Below are 24,085 nucleotides of genomic sequence, written 5' to 3'. Positions count from 1 at the left end.
AAGTTTATTAGATTAAGCCATTGAGATATTTCCTACGTTAGTGTAACCCACTCTGACTCAGTCTACCAAGGGATGCCAACGTTGCTGGGAGGGCGTTTTTCAATCATTGGTAACGTTACACTTGAGCCCTGGGATCCATCTCCAACAATCTCTCTTCACTCACCCCTGTGCCCACTCTCAGCAAGATTAGATAGGCAAGAGGCGGGCAGAAGCAGAAGAGGCCAGGAGAAACCTAGCAGGACTAGAGATATTGAAGTGCCCCCGTCCTGCCCTGCTCATATCTGCTCAGGATGCTAATTCTAGAGGCTCTGTGCTCCTGCTGACTAAAGATGCCATTTCATTTCCTCTTTTTATCTGTCCGGTGTGCCTGTGTTCCCCCACTCCCGCCCCAGCTTCCCTGGGGCCACTTCTGGAGCACTACCGTCCCCGTGGCCACCCAGTCAGTCTTCAGCAGGTGGGCCGAGGAAACACTAAATATAACAGTTGCCCTGACTATTCTGACTCAGCTCTCCAATGCTAAATGGAAAAATTTTAAATCACTTATAAAACTAAATATAGGGTTTGAAAATACAGCGTGAAAAATCAACTCAGAGGCTTCAAATAGCAACTTTCATGCAAAAAAAAAGAGTTTAGAGTCATTTCAAGGACTTGTTTCCCAAAAATAGCTAGTAAGAGCTTGGCATACAGCCCAGCTGGTGCGGCTCAGTGGTTGAGCATCAGCCTATGAACCAGGAGGTCATGGTTCGATTCCCGGTCAGGACACATGCCCAGATTGTAGGCTTGATCCCCAGTAGAGGATGTGCAGGAGGCAGCCAATCAATGATTCTCTCTCATCATTGATGGTCTGATCTCTCGGTCTCCTTTCCTCTCTGAAATCAATAAAAATATAATTTTTAAAAAGAACTTGGCATACACTTCAGAGCTAAAATTCAGACCCTTTCAACCATGCATTTATATAAAATTATGCAGACAATTCAGTCCTAGGTTGGGCAGACCCTCCAGTGATTCTCTCCCTTGGTGTCAGAACCAACAGATGAGTTGTGAGCTGTGCAGTGTGTGCTGGGTCATTGGTTACTCATTAAGCTAAAGTACTGAAGCTAGTGAATTATTTTCTTCATTGCAAATTAGGGGAAACACAAGGTTACTTCTGTAATAAATTCACTCTCACATGCCTTAGCAAAACAAAAATAGAAAGCATGGTGCCCTGACCTGGTGACTCAGTTGGTTGAAGCATCATCCCGTACACCTGGGTCAGGGCATATACCTAGGTTGCTAGTTAGACCCCCGGTTGGAGCACAAACATACAACCGATGGATATGTCTCTCTCACATCAATATTTTTCTCTTTTTTTCCTCTCTCTCTAAAATTAACAACAACATATCCTCGGGCACTGGCCAGTGTGGCTTATTTGGGTGAGCATCATCTCATGAACCTAGAAGTCGCCGGTTCAGTTCCTGGTCAGGGCCCATGCCCGGGTTGTAGGCTCAATCCCCAGTGGCGGTGAGGGGGATGGGACTGTGCAGGAGGCATCCTATCGATGTTACCCCCTCTCACATCCATGTTTCTCTCTCTCTCCCTCTCCCTTCCTCTCTTTCAATTTCTTTTTTTTAAACCATATTTAGAAAATGAAAATAAAAACCTATCCTATGGTTAGGATTAACAAAAAGAAAACATGGTAGCATTAAGGTGGGGAAAAAATAGGACAGGAATTTCTAACTGATCAGCTAGCAGTTTTTGAGATGGCCGAGAACTGCCATCAGTGAGATCATCTGAAAGAAACACTCTTAATGACTTGAAAAAGTCCCCAACCCAAAGTCAATTATAGGCACTCAATATTACAAATTTAACTGAATTTAAAGTTATGTTAAAAACCCATTTTATTAAGGTAAGAGAAGAATCCATTTTAAGTTATCACTCTATAGCTCCTGCTATATTACATTACTTTTAGTGTTTCATTTTACTGCCACACTAATACATATACATTTTTTAAATTTCTAGGGTTTCTAGTTATTTACTTATATGTTCTTATTTTTGGTTATTGAACATGTGTGTTCCAATGAAGGAAATACTTTTTTATTACATACACTAACATTATTCCCAATCTTATTCCCCACATATGAACTGTTTTCACTATCTTCATGACTCATCATGCCCATATAGATTCATATTCTCATAGACAGCATAACATTGCTAACATTTTATAATCTGTGATCTTCTTTCTTAGTATTATATCATGAAATATTTTTCTGTATTTCCACATAGTTATTGGATCTTTTTAATGGCTGCAAAATATTCTATCACAATCACCTACATTTAAATGGTTTGATTTTAACCATTTGTTCCTCATTCTGTGATCAGTAGTCACAATCAAAGGTGGCTACCTATTACAAGTTACTTACTTATATTTCAAATACACTCACAGGTAGAGCCAAAACTCCATAGTTAATTGGTACACGTTAACTCTCCATTAATATGTCTTCGTTTTTCTATTTCTAACATGAGGATTAAGTAGACTACTATGCAAGCTTGCTAAAGGCAGCCCCTTATGTTTTTCTTCATGGAAACAGTCATGGGGGAGAGCAGCATCTGGGCACAGCCGCCTCTAGGCTGTCAGCGTGCCCTCTACAACAACCGCAGCACCCCCCCTAATGTCAACTCGGCCGTCGGGACGCAGGGAAATCTCCAGCTCTCCTCCTCGGCGGGAACACTGAAAGGCTGGAGAAAACAAAACAAATCACAAATTAAGGGGACAATTTTCACCCTTTTTAATGAACAGCAAATAGTGAGACAACTCTTATTACAAGTTCTAGAATCCTCCTAGGTCAGTTTAAAGATAAATTCTTTAAAGATAAAATTCTTTAAGGATAAAATCTGTCCATGGTACTGCCCAGCCCAACCGGTTCTCCGGAGGAGTGAGGGGCCACAAATGCACTTTCATCCACAAAACACACAGCTCCAGGTCTTCCCTTCCTGAGCTACTTCCTCTATCATGTCCCAGGCTCACCCCACCCACAGCTTCCTCCCTGGCTCTGTCTAGGAGTAAGCAAGGACATGTGAAAAGATAGATGCAGGAACTAGATGTCTAGGAAGATAAAGATGTCTAGGAGGTCTCTTTCCAGGCCTGAATTAGACAAAGGGATCTCATTCATTCATTGTGGTTACCAAGCAACCACCTCAGCCTTCCTGGAGCTCAGTGCTTAGGGGAGTAACTAGTCTCACCTATGAGCAGCCACCTGCTCTCCCCAAATCAGGCTCACGGAGGCCTAACCCTGCCACTGAGTAAGACCTCTAGAGCTGGACTCCTAATTTGATTATTGGGGCTATGTAGCCTCCATTGTCTGAGGTCCGTTTTCTCTGCCCCTGAGAAAATATATATTAATCACCAGGGGACGTGGTTCAAAAGCAATTTGTATGATTCAACCCTGTGGCTAGTAATAGCAGTAAGGAACCTTACTGATTATCCAATCTCCACCTTCACATCATAAATAATTTCTCTGGGCCAAAGTTACACAGCTAGTTAATTTTACTCAACAAACATTTATTGGGCACTTACTGTTCGAGAAGTGTGTCTGTGTTGGGAGAGACGGGTAGAAGGTGTTTGGGGTAGAGGATATTTAGAGTAGAGGGGTTAGGGTGAAGGAATTTAAAAACCTTTCATTTTCACGTTGGTGATACAAAACATATCTTCAAGTGCATAGTCCATATGAGAAGGAATACTAGCTTAAGATTAGGCCTTTTTTTTTTTTTTTTTTAATTGGAAAAGAGCTGTCTTACCACGCATATCTTTCTTCCCCAGTTCTTGGGACCAGTAGCTGCTGAGAACAGTGTGTGCAGACCCTTAAAAGAAATGAGAAGTTATGCCCTAGCTGGTTTGGCTCAGTGGATAGAGCGTCGGCCTGTGGACTCAAGGGTCCCAGGTTCGATTCCGGTCAAGGGCATGTACCTTGGTTGCGGGCACATCCCCAGTAGGGGGTGTGTAGGAGGCAGCTGATCGATGTTTCTCTCTCATCGATGTTTCTAACTCTCTATCCCTCTTCCTTCCTCTCTGTAAAAAATCAATAAAAAATATATTAAAAAAAAAAGAAATGAGAAGTTATGACACAGCACAAGGGAAACAGGGACAACTTTGTGGTAAATTTATAAGCAATTGCAATCAACTAGTTAGTTGTTAGGTTGGCATGGCCACAGCAGAGTGTGGCATTATGAATGGAGATAGAAAGGAAGGCGTAGAATGTATGGATAAGCTCCTCCCAATGACGCATTTGCAGTGTTTTACACTTTCTGAAAGCTGAATTAAACTGCAGGTTTTCATTCTTGTCCTGTCTACAGGTCACTGTCAGCCCATGGTAGAAAAATCCAGTCCTTCACTTAAGTCTACCTCCTTCAAGAGAAGACTATCCGCTTGCTCCTGGGATACACATGCAAGGAAAGGTGGGAACTCTGACAAAATCCAAAATCTCCATCAAGCACACATTCCCAGATTTTGGTGGCAAAAGAACTGTCCTTCAGTGAGGTATTTTTTTTAAGATAATTGTGCCCAAGGTTCAGATCAGAGAATGGATAGTACAATGAAGGAACGAGCTGTAAAGTAATAACTGTCAGAAAAGTCTGTGGGGCAGAAAAGGCTGGGATGGAAAGGGCCCCTCCTTCAGGAAAACTTACTAAACGCTATGGGAGGTCCACATGATGTGACCAACCCTCCCACTTCGCCTGAGACGGTCCTGGTTTTAGCACCGAAGGCCCTGTATGCTGAAAAATCCCTCAGTTTTAAGCAAACTGCGATGGTTGGTCATCACTGTCCAAAGACCTTTCCACTGTAGAAAAGCATTGTTTCAGGGAAAAACTTGCCCTCTGTGCCAATTAAAATCTTTGTAAAGCAGCTGTGCATGTGTAAATCCACTCAGAACTTCTATTCCGTGGGGAAAGGATTGCGTTGGCCTGTTTGGATGTCATTTGGGCATTTTCCTGACATCCAAAAAGTGCTTGCTTACTGAGCTTTGGATTTCACATGTTTTGTTCCTCAGAGAGTAACTAAGTCATCCCAGCCCCTGCCATCTGACCAGAACAGTCTGCCCAGCCTCCTTCTGCCCTGGCCACCATCCCACGGGCCAGCCTCCTCACTGCCCCCTTTTGCTGCTCAGCCCACTCTTCGCACTGTGATAAGTACTTAACTGGCATTGGATTTGCATAACCCTGTGGGATGTTATCTGTATTTTATAGAGGAGGGAATGGAAACGTTTAAAAGTTAAGCCCGGCAGGTGTGGCTCAGTTGGTTGGGCATCGTCTCATGCACGGAAAGGTTGCGGGTTCAATTCCCGGTCAGGGCACATGCCCGGGTTGCAGGCTCAGTTGCCGTGTGGGGTGTGCAGGAGGCAGCTGATCAATGTTTCACTATCACATTGATGTTTCTCTCTCTCTCTCTCTTTCCCTCTCCCTTCCACCCTCTCTAAAAATCAATCAAAAATCTTTTTAAAAAAATAAGTTAAGCCATTTGCCCAAGGTCAACAGCTAGAAAGCTAGGATGCAAACCAAGGCTGTCTGACACTAAGGTTTAAGCCTGCTATACTGCTTCCTTTTTATGGGGGGGGAGGGTGTGAGGGGTGAGGATATTTTTCCCATTGATTTTTAGAAAGTGGAAAAGAGGGAAGGGGAGGGGGAGGAACACCAATATGAGAGAGACACATCAATTGGTTGCCTCCTGCACCTTCCCCAACCAGAGCCAGGGATCGAACCTGCAACCCAGGTACGTGCGCTTGACTGGGAATGAAACCCAAGACCTTTAGGTGCGCAGGCTGACACTCTAGCCATTGAGCACACTGGCCAGGGCTATACTACTTCCTCAATTCTGTGTTTTTACGTGAAGGGATGGGGGTGCGGGGATAGGAAAACAAAGGCAGATCAAAACCCAAGCAATATGAAAGGACGACGCTTAAACAGCTATTTGTTATCCACCCCCTTTGTTGTTTAACCCTCCCCAGGACCCACGTCAAAAAGTACCTGTTACAGGGTCTTCTGCCACACCAACCCAGGGTGCAAAATATCTAGAGTAAAAGTCGAATGCTTGGGTCTGCCCGCCAGGCTCTCCTTTCAGGGTGAGAATGAGTCCTCTCACCTTCCCTGTGTTCTCTGCTTGCAGCAGATCCTGTGTGCTCACTTTCAGGTTCTCCAGAAATGACCTTGTTCATAAATGGGATGGATTAGGACATACCCCATTCCACATACACACACCCCACCACCACCACTACATAGACTCCGTAAAGCAGATCAGGGTGTGGCTGACCCACGCGCATCAGCAGGAGCAGAAGGAGGAGCAAGTGGAATACCTTCCTACCTGAGAACAAAGCTCTCTGGCTGCAGAAATCATGGTTTGACTGGACAGAGCACAGCCAGACCCAGCCAGGGCTATAAATGGGGATGCTTGGCCCTCTCCGAAGCCAAAAATCTCGTTCACCTGTCATAAGTGTCACTGAGCCGGACAAGGAGCTTCCGGGTGTCTGGGGAGTAGCGGATGTCCTGGACCCGTGTGTCGCCTATGGCAGTCTGTGAAGACAGACCAAAGACTTTTCAGGAATGTGCCCTGGGTCAAGTCCTTGATCCCCTGTGTGGGAAATGACCTTTCTGAACATCTGCAGAGTGCCAGGCCCACCCGTGGTCCCCAGTCCCCAAGTTTTAGTTAGGTTTCTGGGCTTAAGGTGTTGCCCAAGGAAAAGGTCCGTTTCCTGGGGATTAAAGAGGCCTTTAAAGGAACTGAGCTTATCCTTTTCGAGCCAAAGATAGACATTGTTCACAGGTGTTAATATGTGCCTGAACACACAACTCCTTCAAATGGGTACTTTTCCCCACAGATCAGAAGAAAGACTTAGAGAGGCCCAGGGTCACACACACATAATTTTGTTCATGTCCAACGAGAGGCCCGATGCACGAAATTCGTGCAAGAGTAGGCCTTCCTTCCCCTGGCTGCCAGCACCGGCTTCCCTCCGGCACCCGGGACCCAGGCTTCCCTCGCAGCCCAGCTTCGTCCGGAAGGTCGTCCGGAAGGACATCTGGTCTAACTAGCATATTATGCTTTTATTATCTATATACTGTATATAAAACTCTTATATGCAAATAGACCGAATGGCAGAACAACCGAACAATCGGTCGCTATGACGTGCGCTGACCTCAGGGGTCGCGTGCGGAACATGGCAAGCATCAGCCGCGGTGGGATGGTGGAACAGGTGAGCGGGGGCACCAGACAAAGGCAGGGCACTGATTGCTGTCATCGGGGAGAGCCTCTGGTGGTTACTGGAAATTCTTTGCTCCTGCGTACCACAGTCCTGCCAAGTGTTCGCACCTGCTACTAGCGCCAGCCCCACTCGCACCCACTGCCAGCAACAGCCCCGCTCGCACCCGCTGCTGGCCCCCGGCACCAGTCCCAATCACTTGACGCCATCAGCGGGTGCGAGTGGCGGCTGCCAGCCCAGCTTGCACCTGCTGCTGGCACCGGCCCCAGTTGCTCCATGCCATCAGCAGGTGTGAGCGGAGCTGACGCCATCAGCCTGTGGGAGCAGCAGCGGCGGGAGCAGACGGGACCAGAGGGCCAAGGCGGGAGGGGTCGGGCGAGGGTGTGGAGGATGGGCCGAGACCCGCCCCTGTGCTCACCGCAGCCTCGTGGCCCACAGTTCCTTTCAAGGTGCACAAATTCATGCACTGGGCCCCTAGTTATAGATAACATTGTTTTGCTTGTTTGTTTGTTGGCTTGGGGGGCTGAGGGAGTATAGGAGGGGACAAAAGCCCCTTTAAGCACTACCAGTGGCTGTGGGCAGAGTAGACGACAAAGTAGTTGTCGGGAAGTCATTAGGTGGCTTCAGGTTTTCTAACTCTCTTTAGGGACTGAGCTGCTCCAGGTCCCAAGGCCAAGACTCTCTCCACCTGGAGTGGTGCCTGGGATGTCTCCCTCTGTGACCACAGCTAACCAATGTCCCTCTCTCTGGAAACAAATCCCAGCAGCCAGATCCTACCGGCTCTCCGGGACCTTCCAGTCTCTCTGAAGGGTCATCCAGCCCTTCTCTGAATGGGTTCTATGTGATCTGAAAGTTTAATTCTCAGCTGGGAATCTTATTGCCAGTTTCTAGGAACACAAAATGACAACCCGTGAGAAGATAAATTACCCTTTGTCATTCCCAGTTTGCAAATGTTGACCCTAAGCCTTAGAGAGATCAGGTTAAGTTTTTCTACCATGAGCAAGGTAGAAAGAACTCTGAATATTTTCCATTTTCCTGCCATCATGCTTTAAATAGTTCTCCCCACCCTACCATGAAGGCTAATGTTGACAATGAAGAGTCAAGGAAAACTGGTCAATCTTCTCACCAAATAGATTCAGTATTACAATTCAGACCTCAAATGCACTGTTCACTGTTCATCCAAGCTTAGATTGGAACACTGATACCGGTATCAGGCCTGTCTTTGGGGATCAAATGGTACCAAATGTTTGTGTTCAAATACTAACAAGTGTTCAAATAACATGAGCTCAGGCTTGATTCTTGTCACTAACCTTTATCAAGTCCTTTACTTCCTGGAAGTCCTAGATGGGGAAAAAGACAAAACCATTATAAAACAGGCACTCTGTCAGTTGTACACAATTTATCAATTAGAAAGAGCTGACCTGGGGGTGGGCTGGGTAAAGAGGCAAGTCCAGGATGATACCATCCTCCGCTTTTCTGGCCTTTAGTTCCCCACTCAGCGTGACAAAGGTTAGAGTGCTATTCACATTTTCTGGTAAAAAAAAAAAAAAAAAGTCTTATTTTGTTGATCATAAAACTGTTTGAAAAGGAATCATGAAATGAGAAAATAAACTTTGTTATCTATATATATATAAGCCCAACAATCAAATGGTGGAATGACCAGAACAGCCAGTTGACCAGTCACTATGATACACACTGACCACCAGGGGGCACACGCTCAACACAGGAGCTGCCCCCTGGTGGTCAGTGCGCTCCCACAGTGGGCCAACCCTGCAGGCCATGCCCCCACCAGGGCACGAACCTGTACACCGGACCTCTAGTATGCTTATAAGTCTGTTTCAGATGCCATTGTGTTGTCTCAGATTCTCTAGCAGTGCTGCCCACGTTTGGTTTGCTGGGGTCCACAGTGGGGTCTCTCACTGGATTCTAATTTGAGAACCAGAAACATGGTTGATTAGACTTGGCATCATACTGCACGGCTTCAAATCCCAGCTCCTTACTGCTTCCTAGCTATACCCTTGAGCAAATTACTTAACCTGCTTAAACCTCAATTTCCACATCAACAAAGTGAGGTAATAGTTCAATCTATATTAATTTTAGTTTACCAATAAAATAGGGTAATAACTAAGCCTGACTCATAGAAATGCTATGTTTTCTATTAAAGTATTAACCTACAATTAGTATAGACTTATAAGCTCTACTAGTCAGTTTATAGATGACAAATAGAACATACAAGTTATGAACAACAATCTGATATGAACAGACTAGGTTTATTTTAAATAAACCGAGCTAGACATAAAATTTTGATTTAAAGATTAGACTATAAATGCTGATATGATAGCCCTCCCTCTGTGTTTCTGATACAACTTGAGCCACATATCTGACTTCAATGTGCATAACATTTTTGGTGAAAACAGAGACTTGGGACATAATTTTTTTTCCCGCCCTAATACTTCTGTAAAACCACTTTGCAGTTCAACTTCTCCCTCTATTTAATCCTTTCTTTACTCCCCTTATCAATATTGATCCCAAGATTATTGCCCGCAGTTCCTCCAGCATGCAAATGTGTCCCGGAATCTGCACTGCACCCTGGTGGAACCTGGCCTGTAACCCCTTCCCTTCCTATCCCCAAAGAACCTCTTTTTTTCTAACTCCCCACTTTTTACAGTTATCCTGTCATATCATCCTGCTTACTTCTGTGTGTGGTCTAAACATGTTCATAGCTGCCTCCTGCTCCGATTTAGGGCATTTCCAAGCATCTCTCTTCTGCCCCGTTCCCACAAAGCCCTCACCTTTACCTGTTGTATATGCAGCTTAGATGGAAATTGGTAGGATTAAGGATGAGGTGCTACACTCTATCCTCACAAGCAGTGGTTGTAATGTAAATAGTTGGGTGCATGGATCTTTAAAATTCAGAGCAGCCCTAGCCAGTTTGGCTCAGTGGGTAGAGTGTCGGCCTGTGGACTGAGGGATCACAGGTTCGATTCTGGCCAAGGGCACATGCCCAGGTTGCAGGCTCGATTCCCAGTAGGGGGCGTGCAGGAAGCAGCCAATCAATGATTCTATCTCATCATTGATGTTTCTCTCTCTCCCTCTCCCTTCCTCTCTGAAATCAATACAAATATAAAATAAATAAGCAAATAAATAAGATTCAGAGTAAAGAAGCTCTTGTTTCAGTGCGAGTAGGGACATATTGAGGGCAAAGTGTGCCTTTTGGGTCCCCGATATCACGTGTGGCACCTGTTCTTCCTGTAAGCGCCCCTCCACAGAAACCGAAGACTCCAGATTTACAATAAATGGCATTCCAGGGAACAGCGCCGTGGCTTTCCAACATGCCTGGCACATACTCAGAAAGGCCAAGGTTATTGAAGGTTGCTGTTTTTTATTCTGGATAATATTTTACATGAAATAAACTCTGCAACGTCCCATTCCAGTGTTCATCACTAAGAGTATGAGAATTTTAAAAAATATTGCTATTTGCTAAGTGATCGGTTCATTTTTTAAAATGACATTACTTATTTTGTGAAACAGCACAGCTGCAGAAGCCAGGGTAGCGTGACCACAGAGAGGGACCTCACTCGCCGGTGTAAACCACCTTAATCCAAAGCAGGAACCTTCAGGGAAAGATAAGCCACAGAGAGACAAGATCAGTCCCGTACAAGTGAGTCGCAGACTTTTCGTTTTCTTATTCTTTTCTGAATTTTCCATCAGCGTGAATTAATTGCTGAAACATGTTGTGAAAGGAGTGAACTCTAAGCATACATCCTAGGGCTCCTCGGTGCTAGGTCAGGGGCTGAAACATTCAAATCAACCAACCCCACACCCCCAGAGTAACTGAGAACCAAATCAGAATCTCCCCCTCGCTCTCCTGTCTGCATGCAAATAGCAAATGGGCGTTTCCCTTAAATATCACCCTCCCACTGGAAAAGCAGCTTCTCCCTCCATTCAAGAACGGTGTTTTAGAATGCTTATTTAAGGTGACAGGAGACGATTGGACTTTGGGTGGTGGGCACATGGTGCAATATACAGATCGGTAACATAGGAACCCACACCTCAAGCCTGTATGTTCATGTTGACCAATGTCACCCCAATCAATTTAATAATATTTTAAAAAACAAAGAAGACCCAAAAAGCTTACTGACTTTGTGTGAAGCTGTCAGTCGGGTGCAGTTTTCGGATAAAGGCGGTTTCTGAGAGGTTCATTTCCCTTGCAATGTTTTGATGCATGTCTTCATCCAGTTTCTAAATTAGAAACAAAAGGTTATTGAGACTCTAGAAACACAAATCAGACTTCCTTGGCTCAGTCCTTGGACAGCGACTGCCATTAGTTAATAACACCGTTTATGAATGTTAAAACTCACATGCTTAACAGGAAGTAATTGCCAAGGAATTCAGGCAGGTTGATCAAGACTGGCACCTTATGAAGAAGGTCTGTAGGTGTGTGCGAAGCTGGAACAGACTCTGAAAAACCTACTGGCCTGGCCTATCCTTTGGGAGATTATGACACAGTCTATCTGAGCGCGTGTGCTCTCTTCTAACAACCATCTCCACAAATGGGAACTTCACAGTCTCCCTTTCTTGTTGGGTGAAGATGTTAGGCACACACATTAGACAGGCTGGGCCGCTCTGCCCCCATTTATACACGGTTCACTCCCTTTCATGGGTCAGGCTTCAGGCCGAGGTCGCTTCCTGCAGGATGCCTTCCCGACTGCTCTGTCCAAAAGCACTGCCTCCTCCCAGTGCTTAGGCCACCTGAAACTCCCTAGTGTGTCCTTTTCTGTCGGTCCCCCCACCTCTGACTGGGAGCTCTGAGAGGGCACGGACCTGGCTTAGAACAGTGCTCTGTATTCATCCCAGGATGAGAGGGGCTCAATAAACATTTGCTGAAAGGATACTTACATTATTCACTTAATATTCATTTTTAAAACCCTCAATATAGACATTTTACCCACTTACAGATTAAGAAATTAAACACAGGGGTTGTATAATATCCTAAGATCATGATATGCCTAATAAATGGTAGAATGATTAAGAATGTGGGCACTGCAAATTAAAACAACCAATGAATCTAGAGGAAAGGTACTGTGTGATTGTTCATTGTACCATTCTTGAAACTTTTTAGTAGGTTTTTAATTTTTCAAAATAGAATGTTAAAAATAGCCCTAGCCAGTTTGGCTCAGTGGATAGAGCGTTGGCCTGTGGACTGAAGGGTCCTGGGTTCAATTCCGGTCAATGGCATGTACCTCAGTTGCAGACTCCTCCCCAGCCCAGGGCCTGGTCAGGGCAAGTGCAGGAGGCAACCAATCGATGTGTTTCTCTCACATCAATATTTCTCTGTCTTTCCCTCTCTCTTCCTCTCTCTCTAAAAAGCAATGGAAAAATATCGCTGGGTGAAGATTAAAAGAATAAATAAAATAAAAATGATATATAAATAATGTGGGCTTTGGAAACAGACAGAATTGGATTTATATCTGGATCAGCCCTCAGAGCAGTGCAAAAGTGGGCAAGTCATTTGCTCTCATGGGGCCTCAGTTTTCTCACCTTTGAAATGGGAGTAATAGTACTTTAGTGAAGACACATGCATACACATATGTATTTGCAAACACACACATTCCTTTTAAGAAAAAATGGGTCAGAAATATGAGTTTTCCTTTTGAAAATAAAAATAAATTTAAAAATAAAATAAAAAATAAATTTTTAATCAACATAATTCTTACTGGCTATAGTTTGAATTCCAAAGACAAATGAATTTATGCTTTGACCAAACCCAGAAATAAGAATTATTACTTTATACTAATAAGTTCATAAGTTCATAATTCACTTATCTGAGTTATGCAAGTTAAGCACACTTTGTTTTTCAGTTGTTTCAAATTATTTTGAAACACTTTCCGTACACTCGTATAAGGCATAAAACAGTATGTGAGAAACTAGTTATTGTGAAAAATCAGTCATGGTTTTTAAACTATCAGCTGATATAAAAATCCTAGGAAGAGGTTTATTTAAAGAAGCACTATATCCAAAAATCTATAGAAGCTCTATAGTCCTATAGGAAGAAAAATCACTTAAGAAATTGATAACGACCCTGACCGGTTTGGCTCAGTGGATAGAGAGTCAACCTGTGGACTAAAGGGCCCTTCTTTTGCCGCCGTCTCTTTTCCCTGAGCCTACGCAGCCGAGCCGGCTAACTCCTACTAGCCCTGTCATTTTCTAAATAAACTTTCTCTTGTCATTTGGTGGGGAAAGAATTGAATTCAAGCACTTGCCACGGCCTATAGAATGTTCTCTGTGGAAAGTGGCTCACATGCCTGTGCACACAACACCGGAGAGGAACTGGAAGCCATTTAATTCCCTAGTGCAGAACCTGCAATCACAGGGCTCCACGGTGAATGGCAGGGAGACAAAGGAAAGCCGGCGCTGGTGTCCTGGGTTTGCCTCCTGGGCTGCAGGACCTGTGGTGCCTGCCTGTCCTTCCTCTCTCTGATCTGGTCACACTCTCCCTATCCTTATCCTTCCTTTGTAAACTATTGCTTCCCAGACCCTCTGAAAGCATTAAAGCATCCCACATTGTAGCCAAGCTCACCATCTTTTGGCAGTAAATTTCCTTGCAAAAATGGGCTGTTTTGCACATCAGCTAGAATACATGCTTTACTTTAATCCTCTCTACCATATGACATCAAATGCAATTTGAACTTCTGTAACTAATTTCTGTGCCAGGACACCTGTTATTTGCCTGAGGGACAGAAATAATGTAGAAAATTTGGTAATAGCAGCCCTCAATATGCACCATATGCAGCTGAATTTCTACTGTGGAACCAAAGGTCAAGATGATGGTGAATCATGAGAAGGCTCATACTGGTTCAACTTTGAGAACTTTAGAAACAAAAGAACTTTAGAAACTTTAGAAACACTCATTTAAAATATTGAATTTTTGTTCAAATATTTTTTCCATTTTACACTACAACCTTATTTTCAAATGCAGCACATGGTAATTACAAACCAACAACTTTTAATTCTCTTGCTTTAATAGCCATTTCCCTTTGGCAATGTCACATGAGACAAATTTCCAACAGCAAAACAACCATGATTTTTTATTTTTATTTATTTTTTGAGTCCCAGTGTACTGCATTGGGACACTGAGGTTCCATCATCATTAGGCCCACAAAAAAATTAATAATCAGAAAATGAGTAAAGTTTTAAAATACTCCCATCTTGTGGCAGTTCAGAAATATGACAGCCTACATATAACTTGCTCTCAGTCTTTATTTGTCCCTCTGCTGCAGATGGATTCCAGCAAAGGAAAAACAGTTGGATGTAGAAGGTTCTAAATCACCCAGGAAGAAATGAGAGATTCCTTCTGAGGCATTGGGACTTCTTATTGTGAAGTTATGTCCACACAATGCAGTACTCAAGCTGTAGGCCATCTTGGTGGTTCTACGGATGCCTTGTCTCTCCAGCTCCAAATTGAACCCAAAGCTCATTCTCACTTCCCATACCCCCTACCCTGCCCCACCAAGGGGAACGTGAGACCAATGACAGTTGGTTAACCAGAACTCTTCAGAGATTTTTGCCATAATTTAATTGATTATATTTTTACTTTCACTCAACAGGTATTTATGTAGTGCCTCCCATGTGCTAGGCCGGGTGTGCTGAAACAAGTCATAATGGATCTAAGATGGTATAGAATGTGCAATCTGATGAGGAAGACAGGTATTGAGTGAATTACAAGAGTGATGGTAGTGAGCACAGCAGTTAAAGGCACAGGCCCCGCAGACAGGCAGTTGTGGGGTTGGGTCCTAAAGTCAGCCACTGAGGAGTGTGTGACCTCTGGCAAAGTACTTACCCTTCCTTTGCCTCTGCGTCCGCATCTGTAACATGGGGATGGTAATAATAAGACCTGCTCATAGAGTGGTTGTGAGGATGACATGAGATAACATATGAAAAGCACTTAGCTCAGTATTGGGCTGAATGTGTCTGAAGTCACTGTTCCCAAAGCTAAGGGTTATGTTCTGGAAGCCAGTGAGGATACCTGGAAAGCAGAAATTCCTACATTCACATCTCCTCCTTTGCATTGCTCTTCCCTCAATCACTGGGCGAAGGAAAACCCTTCAGTGCCCTAGAAGAATCTTCTCTGCACTCCTCAGTGTCTCTTCTGGACATAAAAATAGATATGAGGTTGAAACTCCCTAGAAACCCCAGGAGCCTCTGACGGGCGTGGTCACACCCTGTGAGCCTCTCTCTAAGGAAGGGCACAGAGTTTGGAAACGGCCTGTGGTAAGCCTCCTGACATGAGTTAAAGCCTGGGTTTTGTTGTACACCTGTTTTTTTTTTTCCTTAAATGCATAACTCACTAAGCTGTAAAGGGGTCTGGGGTGTTCTCTCAATTTAATAAGGAAAACTGGAACAACAAGTAGTTCAGGAACTAAAGCTAAGCATTCCTCCTTAAAAGTGTGAATCCAGCCCAGCCGGTGTTGCTCAGTGGTTGAGTGTTGACCCATGAACCAGGAGGTCACAGTTCAATTCCTGGTCAGGGCACATGCCCAGGTTTCGGACTCAATCCCAGTGGGGGGCATGCAGGAGGCAGCTGATCGATGATTCTCTCTCATCATTGACGTTTCTTTCTCTCTCCCTTTCCCTTCCTCTCTGAAATCAATTTTAAAAACAACAACATTTTTTTTTTAAGTGTGAAACCAATCCTCCTTGCTATCACTGGCAATGATTACTGGTGTTGAAAAGAATAATGACTAAACAACCAGTAAATGCCAGCTGAATTGGAATAAATGTATATATTGGGCACACAACACAGGTTTTCTATGAATAATTTTAACAGAAAAACTCATATAAACTTTTTTTTAAAAAAAGGTACCCTCAAAGCAATGAATCTCAACCTCAGGGCCATTTTTTTTTTCTTTTTTATTGATTTTATTTTTTTAGAGAGAGAGATAAACATCCATCAGTCACCTCCCAAATATGCCCTGACCGGGAATCAAATCTGAAACCTGGGTTTGTAGCCTGAACAGAAATCGAACCCACCACTTTTTGGTGCACGGGAGGACACTCCAACCAACTGAGCCACACCAGCCAGGGTTTTTTGGATTTTTTAAAAATTTCTTTATTGATTAAGGTATTACATATGTGTCCTTATCCTCCCTTTACCCCTCAACCCCTACTCATGCCCTCACTCCCCTGTTGTCTGTGTCCATTGGTTAGGCTTATATGCTGGATTTTTTATTTTATTTTTTTTTTAGAGAGGAATGGAGAGAAAGAGAGGGGGGAAAAAACAGCTGGGGCAATTTTTGATTGCCATGATTGAGGGAAAAGGGGGGACTACTGTCATCTAGTGGGTAGAGGACAGGATATTAGTAAACATTTTACAATGTACATGACAGTCTCATACATCAAAGAACTACCCAGTCCAAAATGTCAGTAGCGCTGCAGTTAAGAAACCTTGTGCTACATGCTACACACACACACACACACACACACACACACACACACTATATATATATGTATATATATCAGAGGCTTTGTTAGAATATGAAGAAGAATAAATATGGGATACCTTACCCTGTCGATCTGTTATTTTCACTAACTATGAAGGCTGGTTTACAGAAACATAAACAAAAATATCGCCCCTGAGCACCATCACAGTTCTGTGACCTATCCAGTAGTTGGTCATGAGTTTTGTAGTTTTTTACTCAGCTGTCACCATAATGTATCTATTTCATTTTTTAAATATTGTTTCGATACATTTTTCCATGTGTCTATATGGTCTTTATTGCCAAACTGATTGTCACACAATTTTTTAAGATTTTAAATATTTTACTCAAAAATGTTCCCATTTATCCCTTAATTTGTTCTTTTGTTTTTTGACCTAATGTACAGTGTGACAAGTTCCTCGCGTGAGAACATTAAAAATGGACTTGTCCTTAAAGGAAAACAAAACAAAACTTCAGGAAATTGTAAAAGCTCTCGGGACTCCATTTCCTCCCAGCCGTCTGTTATCAAGTATTCAAAAAGCAATTACTTAGTCTTTAGACTGTCCACCAAGTTTTCCTATGGTTAGTCTCATCGTGGTCAAATTTTAAACAATTTTAAACAAAACAAAAGAAGGGTGTCTGCACTTAAAATCTGAAGCATGTCCTCCTCCATAAAAGCCAGCATTGTCCTCCGAGTTCCCTTGGCACCTGGCACCTTCTGGTCCTTTAGCCTCTGAATAGTGATCAGGCTTACATTAGACTTTGAGCACCTCGGGGGCAGACAGACTTTGTACCTCCCAGCCCTAGCCCAGAGCCTGGCTCCTGGCAGATGTTGAATATGTCAATGACATGCTAAACTCCTGAACTGTGGTCAGCATTATCAGGTTTAGCCCTATTTGTCGCTGGTATTTTCCTGAGTTCACTTGTGTTTCAGGTGATCTCTGTCTCCAGCCATGGATAAGGGATCCGAGGGCAGAAAGCATAGCTTACACTTTCTTTATAATTTGTATTGATTATGAATTGGGGAAAGTGTTAAGTTAGCATCCAGGAGAACAGGATTCTCATGTCCACAAAATAGAAAAGCTAGCAAACTGGTCTTCAGATATCTATTCCGTTGTCTCTGACAGGCCATCAAATTAGCCTACTCTCCCAGGTCCAAGGCCCAGAAGTGAAATGGGAGACAAGAGAGTATCCTGTCGTGGGCTTCCTCATCTTTTTCTTTCTTCCATTTGCACTGAAGCATTTTGCTTTGAATTATGTTAAGTTCTTTGTTGAATTTTTATTTCCTAGTTTTTCCAAATACATAAATAACTTGTAAAATATATTTTAGTGGGGAGGTAGATAGAGAGAAAGAGTTAGGTAGGTGGGTAGAGAGAGAGAGATCCTTAACCCTGTTGCTTAATGAGTACACTGGAGATAAAAGAATGAGGAACAATGCTGATCCTTGTCATCTAGTGAAAACTGAGTATATAAATCACTTAAAAATATTTTCAAAACTCTTCAAGGATGTTACATATGGAAACTTGGGCAAATATACTGAGATTCTTGACAAGCAGCTTTAGTCAATTTCACAATTCCTCAAGGTGGAGTTGTATTTGAAGATTGTTTCTTTTTCTTTTTTAAATATATTTTTGTTGATTTCAGAGAGGAAGGAAGAGGGAGAGAGAGAGAGAAACATCAATGATGAGAATCATCAATCAGCTACCTCCTGCATGCCCCCCATTGGGGAGTGAGCCTGCAACAGAGGCATGTGCCCTGACTGGGAATCAAACCACGACCTCCTGGTTCATAGGTCAATGCTCAACCACTGAGCCACACCAGCTGGGCTGCCAGGTTATTTCTAAAGAAAGTTCATGACTTAGAATCTGGTTGTTAATTATTCTCTTGCTAAACCTCGCAAACTATCGTGTTACTTGATAAAGCCTGTTAACTCTATTACTTTCAGCACTGTGTGGTTGGCCAGTGCCAACTGCAAGGTTGCATAATGAATGCATTGTTAAAGTGAGTGGGGGACTCTTGAACTCTTGATCACCATTTGGCTGCTCCGCTTGGGAAAGAAAATCAGCACACCAAGGACTCAACAGTCTTCACCTATCTCAGGGAAACCCGGGCCTCTCTCCGCCTTGACTGCACACTGGACTCACACACGGAGATGAGCAAACAGGGCAGCCTGGGTCGCACCCCAGAGACTCTGTCACTGGTTTGGGATGAGGCCTGAGCACAGAAATTTTAAAGCTCCTCTGTGATTCCGATGTGCAGGCCAGTTGGGATTCACTGCACACGAATGCCCCAGCACTCACTTTGCCCAACTTAGTAACTTAAGATCATGAATTGCTTACTGGGTTTCTGAAGTAATTCTCACGTATACATACTCTGGCACTAACTGCTCTGCATGGCAGGGTATCTTGGCTTGCTTCCTAATAATAACCAGGGACCAACACAAAGCACTTAAGGTCAGGGGATATTTAATTAACCTGTTAATCCTTATCCTAATCAAATAGCAATTTTTAAAATGAGACTTTCAGTAAACTAATTCCTTCCATCTTTCTACTTCTTGCAAAACATCTCATTTCTTCATCCTGAAAAAAAATCTATAATTACATGGACTATGGGTAAGATTTAAAATATGCAGTTTGGATCTTTCATGCTAAATGTAATATCAGCCATGTCTAGTCACATAAAACCCATCTAATTTTATTCTCCTCCACATTTGGTGCTAACTAAATGAAAACCTGAGGGCTAAAAGGGAGCTCTAGTCCTTCCCTACACGAATCCTCATTTCTCTAGAATTAAACATGTAGGTGTAAGCTTTCTCACCTAAATCCATTTGCAGACATGAACGTTGCTGCTATCATTTGACAAAAAAAACACAGCAGTAAACAGTTAGGCCTGATTTTTTTTTTAAGACATCTTTAGCTTTCAGGGAACCTAGAATTCCAAGCACTGCATTTCCAAACTAATACTTACATTTTCTAGGAGACAAACAGCAGCAGGATTTCCACGAAATGCTTTCGCTGTGAATGCATCTGCTATGAAAATAGGGAGCTTCATTTTCCTTGCACGCTGTCTCTGCAAGCTCTCACAATCGCTGGTAATCTTGTTGTTGAAAAAAAAAAATCAGAAAGTTAATGTTTCACTTGGTGTACAGAAGCAACACACAGTTCCCAGATACAAAGTCAAGCAATTATTCTAACACACCTACATTTAAAGATATGTGATCCCTAATTTTTTAAGCCTCTAAAATGAATAGAATATTTTCTTTTCAAATTTTGTATTAACATTTCATACTGTACATATGTGTAATAACGTCATCATATTCTTTCTTAAAGTAGCCAAAACTAGCTTAGGCTATGTTTTTGATGAAGTGAAGAAACATCCAAGGGGCACATATGTGCTTATAGTCACCCAATGAATGTTACTACCCTTTTAAAATAATGTATTTTTTTCTAATTATAAAAATATGCTCATTACAAAAAACTTAGCAAATTGAAGTGACCCGTAACCATGCAACAACATTTCTTTTTACTTTTGGACTTAATATTATCAAAGAAGCCTCATGCTTTAATCAATTTTGTGTTATTTTATTAAATCTGCAGATGGAGACTTCTGTGAGCTCATGATACAGATTAGTTAAAGCTTTTCATTAAAAGAATAATACTTTATTTTTACTTCAAATCTGTCAAATACAGGAAAACAGAGGGGGGAGAAAAGAATCTCCTGTACTTCCACTGCCTAGAGATAAACTCTATTACTATTCGGGGTGTTTCCTTTGCTTTACTAGAAACATGGACTTTGTCATAGTACTGGAGGGATTCCTCCCTCCCAAAGTTATAGTACTTTTTGAAGATTCAGCAAATTAGAGGGTGCTTTGCTTACATCTAAAAGAAAATGACCCATCTGACACGAATTTCTTGTTTTCAAGGAGAACATAAACAGCCGGGAAGCCCTGCTGGCTGCCCACACCAGGCCCCAGCCCCCTCGGCCGCTCCCAGACCCACAGGTATTTCTATTTCTGTATTTTTATTTTTTGAGGATTTCCCAAAAGAGTTTATTTGAATCAAACTGACAACAAACTGACCCCCTTTGTTAACTTTAATAAGTTTGTACTTTTTGACCCCAAGCAATAACATTACTAATATTTTAGACGTTGCATTTAATCAGAATTTTTACCCTCTTGATAGTACATAGCATAAATATTTCTCAAGTTATAATAGTTCCTAAGAATGAAATCCTTGGGGGTGGGGGGGGTCAACGTGTGTAGACATCTTAACTTACACAGACATTTAAATTCATCTTCAGAAAGGCTGTGCCATTTTAGACCCTATATAAGAGTGTCCCAGTGTTGCTAATTTAATAGATAAAAAACACCTTGAGTTTTCATTTGTATTTCTTGGATTATTCTAACTAGGCTATTAAGAGCATAAAGTCAGAACCTCTTCTTGTTTTTCATTACTGCTATAATCCTGGTTTCTAAAACAGTACCAGGCACACAATAAATATTTTTTGAATTAATTAGGTTAGTAAATAATATGCTGTGCGTACATCAAAACTGGACTTTCATACATTGATTGACAAATACTTAGGGTTTCTCAAGATGGTATCATCTGCCAGCCAACACTTTCATTTCAGTAGCATCACCATTATTGACAGTACATTGTAATTTCTTTATGCAATTACTTGGACATTTTATTATAGATTGTTCTTATTATTTTAGAAAATTTGAATAGACAATAGGAATAATTGGAGTTCTGATAATGAAGCATAGTTTTCATAAATTTAATAGACTTGACACTATTACAAAAATCTTAGGTGTGCCAAAAGTGACACATTTTTTGCCTCATTGAACTTCAACCTCATTGGTCTCAGCCATCAGCTACCTATGTGTTCAACTAGATGAGAAAATATACATTGAAAAGACTGTCTAATTTTTTAAATTTTTTTTATTGATTGAGAGAGAGAGAGAGAGAAGAGAGAGAGAGAGAGAGAAACATCAATTTATTATTCCACGTATTTATGCATTCATTGGTTGATTCTTATTTGTGCCCTGGCCAGGGATTGAACCCACAACCTTGGTGTATCGGGACAATGCTCTGACCAACTGAGCTACCCAACCAGAGCCTTAACTTTTCTATAATGATCATAAATTTTGTGTGAAAGTTTTAAAAATAATGTTTGTTTAAATTAGGGATGGGGAACATCTGGATAAGGCCCACAGTACCATTTGGTCTGGCCCTGCCAAGGCATTAGGGGTGAGTTAATTAAATGTTTGGCCATATATAGCAGGCTAATTTTTTAAAATATATTTTATTGATTATTTTACAGAGAGGAAGGGAGAGGGATAGAGAGCCAGAAACAACAATGAGAGAGAAACATTGATCAGCTGCCTCCTGCACACCTCCTACTGGGGATGTGCACGCAACCAAGGGCCCTGAACGGAATCGAACCTGGGACCCTTCAGTCCGCAGGCCGACGCTCTATCCTCTGAGCCAAACCGGTTAGGGTGTAGCAGGTTAATTTTTAAGTTGATAATTTTGTAAGGCCCACAAATGATGTTAATATCCAAATGGCCCTTGTCACAAAAAAGTTTCCCCACCCCTGTGTTAAATAGTCTTTCGAAGTTTTTTTAATCTAATTCAATACAGAAGAATAAAATTTTACAAGTAAGTACTTTATCTTGAAATATAGGGTGGGACAAAAGTAGGCTTACAGTTGTGAGTACACAAAACACAGAATTTATTATTGTATTATTATTTATTAATTATTGTATTATTTTCCATACAAACAACTGTAAAGCTACTTTTGCCCCACCCTGTATTGCATAGCCTCTCAAATGAAAACATTTCTTTAAAGGGGAAAAAGTTCTCAGAGACACTAACAGCTAATGTCATTTGCTTGTTTAATAGCTACCCCCCTCTCTTCTATGCCCCCTCACACACACACATACACACACACACACACACACACACACACACATACACACTTAGAGTTCTTTTCCTAAAAGAACTCTAATTTTGTTTGGGGAAGCAATGTGCCAGGCCCCACCAATAAATCATAGATTGTCTAAGCCATCAGGATAATCTCATTCTCCTTTCTCAGATGCTCACTCTTCCAGATTCTCTTGCAGTTAGACATGGCCAAAGCTGACTAAGAAAGAAAGAGCATGAGTTCTTGACAATATAGTTAACCTGCTAAATAAATATAGAAGCTCCCAGTTCCAAATTTCTCAAGTAAATAACTAATGTCCTTAAGGTAAAAACTATTGTTAGTCTGTGTGGTAGCCAAAATAATGGCTCCCAAAGATGTCCACATCCTAATTCCAAGAACTTTTGAACATGCAATGTTACATGGGGGAATTAAGGTTGCAGATAGGATTAAGGTTGCTAACCACCTGACCTTAAAATAAGATTATTCTGGATTATCCAGGTAGATCCATTCTCTCAGGTGTCTTTAAAAGTGGAAGAGGGAGGCAGAAAGGTCCCAGTCAGAGAGATTTGAACATGCTATGTTGCTGGCTTGAAGACAAAGGAAGGAACCACAAGCTAAGGAATATAGGTGGTCTTTAGAAATTGGAAAAGGGAAGAAAACAAATTCTCCCCTAGAGCAGTGGTCGGCAAACTGTGGCTCGCGAGCCACATGCGGCTCTTTGGCCCCTTGAGTTTTTAGCAAAGGCCAGCTTAGGAGTACCCTAATTAAGCTAATAACAAAGTACCTACCTATATAGTTTAAGTTTAAAAAATTTGGCTCTCAAAAGAAATTTCAATCATTGTACTGTTGATATTTGGCTCTGTTGACTAAGGAGTTTGCTGACCTCTGCCCTAGAGCATCTAGAAGGAATAAATCTGGACTAGTCATTTCAGAATGCCATAACAAAGTACTATAGACTAAGTGCTTTAAACAACAGAAATTTATTTTTTCACAATTTTGAGGCTGAGAAATCTAAAATCAAGGTGCCAACAAATTTGATTCCTGGTGAGGACTCTTCCTGGCTTATAGATAGCCACCTTCTTTCTTTGTCCTCACATGGCAGAGAGAGAAGGGGCACAAGCTCTCTGGTGCCTCCTTTTATAAGACGGTTAATCTCATCATGAGGGCCCCAGGCTTATGACCTCATCTAAAATAATTACTTTCCAAAACCCCCTTCTCCAAATCCCATCATATGAGAGTTTATAGCTTTAACAAATTAATGGGGGGTGGGGCGGGATAGGGGAACAGTTCAGTTCATGGCAACACCTTAATTTTATCTCAGTGAGACCTATTTTGGACTTCTGACCTCCAGAACTGTAAAATAATAAGTTTATATTGTTGTTAGCCATGAAGTTTGTGGTAATTTGTTATAATAGCAACAGGAAACTAATATAGTCCAATATTGTATTACTTGCAGCCCAA

At 42.1% G+C, this 24,085-nt stretch overlaps 1 protein-coding gene across 1 annotated transcript in view; it reads right to left on the bottom strand.

Annotated features, from left to right (window-relative positions):
* Positions 1-1,960: 1,960 nt before the first annotated feature.
* Positions 1,961-24,085, bottom strand: part of PBLD (phenazine biosynthesis like protein domain containing) — a 35,172-nt gene continuing 13,047 nt past the window's right edge. The window contains exons 2-10 of the mRNA XM_008145447.3: positions 19,667-19,795; positions 11,366-11,465; positions 10,739-10,837; positions 8,645-8,754; positions 8,534-8,563; positions 6,452-6,540; positions 5,998-6,176; positions 3,775-3,837; positions 1,961-2,715 (exon numbers count right to left, since the gene is read on the bottom strand). Coding sequence (XP_008143669.2) covers positions 2,603-2,715; positions 3,775-3,837; positions 5,998-6,176; positions 6,452-6,540; positions 8,534-8,563; positions 8,645-8,754; positions 10,739-10,837; positions 11,366-11,465; positions 19,667-19,750 — 867 coding nt within the window. The 5' untranslated portion in view covers positions 19,751-19,795 and the 3' untranslated portion in view covers positions 1,961-2,602. The remainder of the gene's footprint in view (positions 2,716-3,774; positions 3,838-5,997; positions 6,177-6,451; positions 6,541-8,533; positions 8,564-8,644; positions 8,755-10,738; positions 10,838-11,365; positions 11,466-19,666; positions 19,796-24,085) is intronic.

This window comes from Eptesicus fuscus, chromosome 17 (assembly GCF_027574615.1).
Source record: "Eptesicus fuscus isolate TK198812 chromosome 17, DD_ASM_mEF_20220401, whole genome shotgun sequence".
Lineage (NCBI taxonomy): Eukaryota > Metazoa > Chordata > Mammalia > Chiroptera > Vespertilionidae > Eptesicus > Eptesicus fuscus.
Note: the sequence above shows the minus strand (reverse complement) of the source record. Positions and strands in the feature narration are given on the sequence as shown.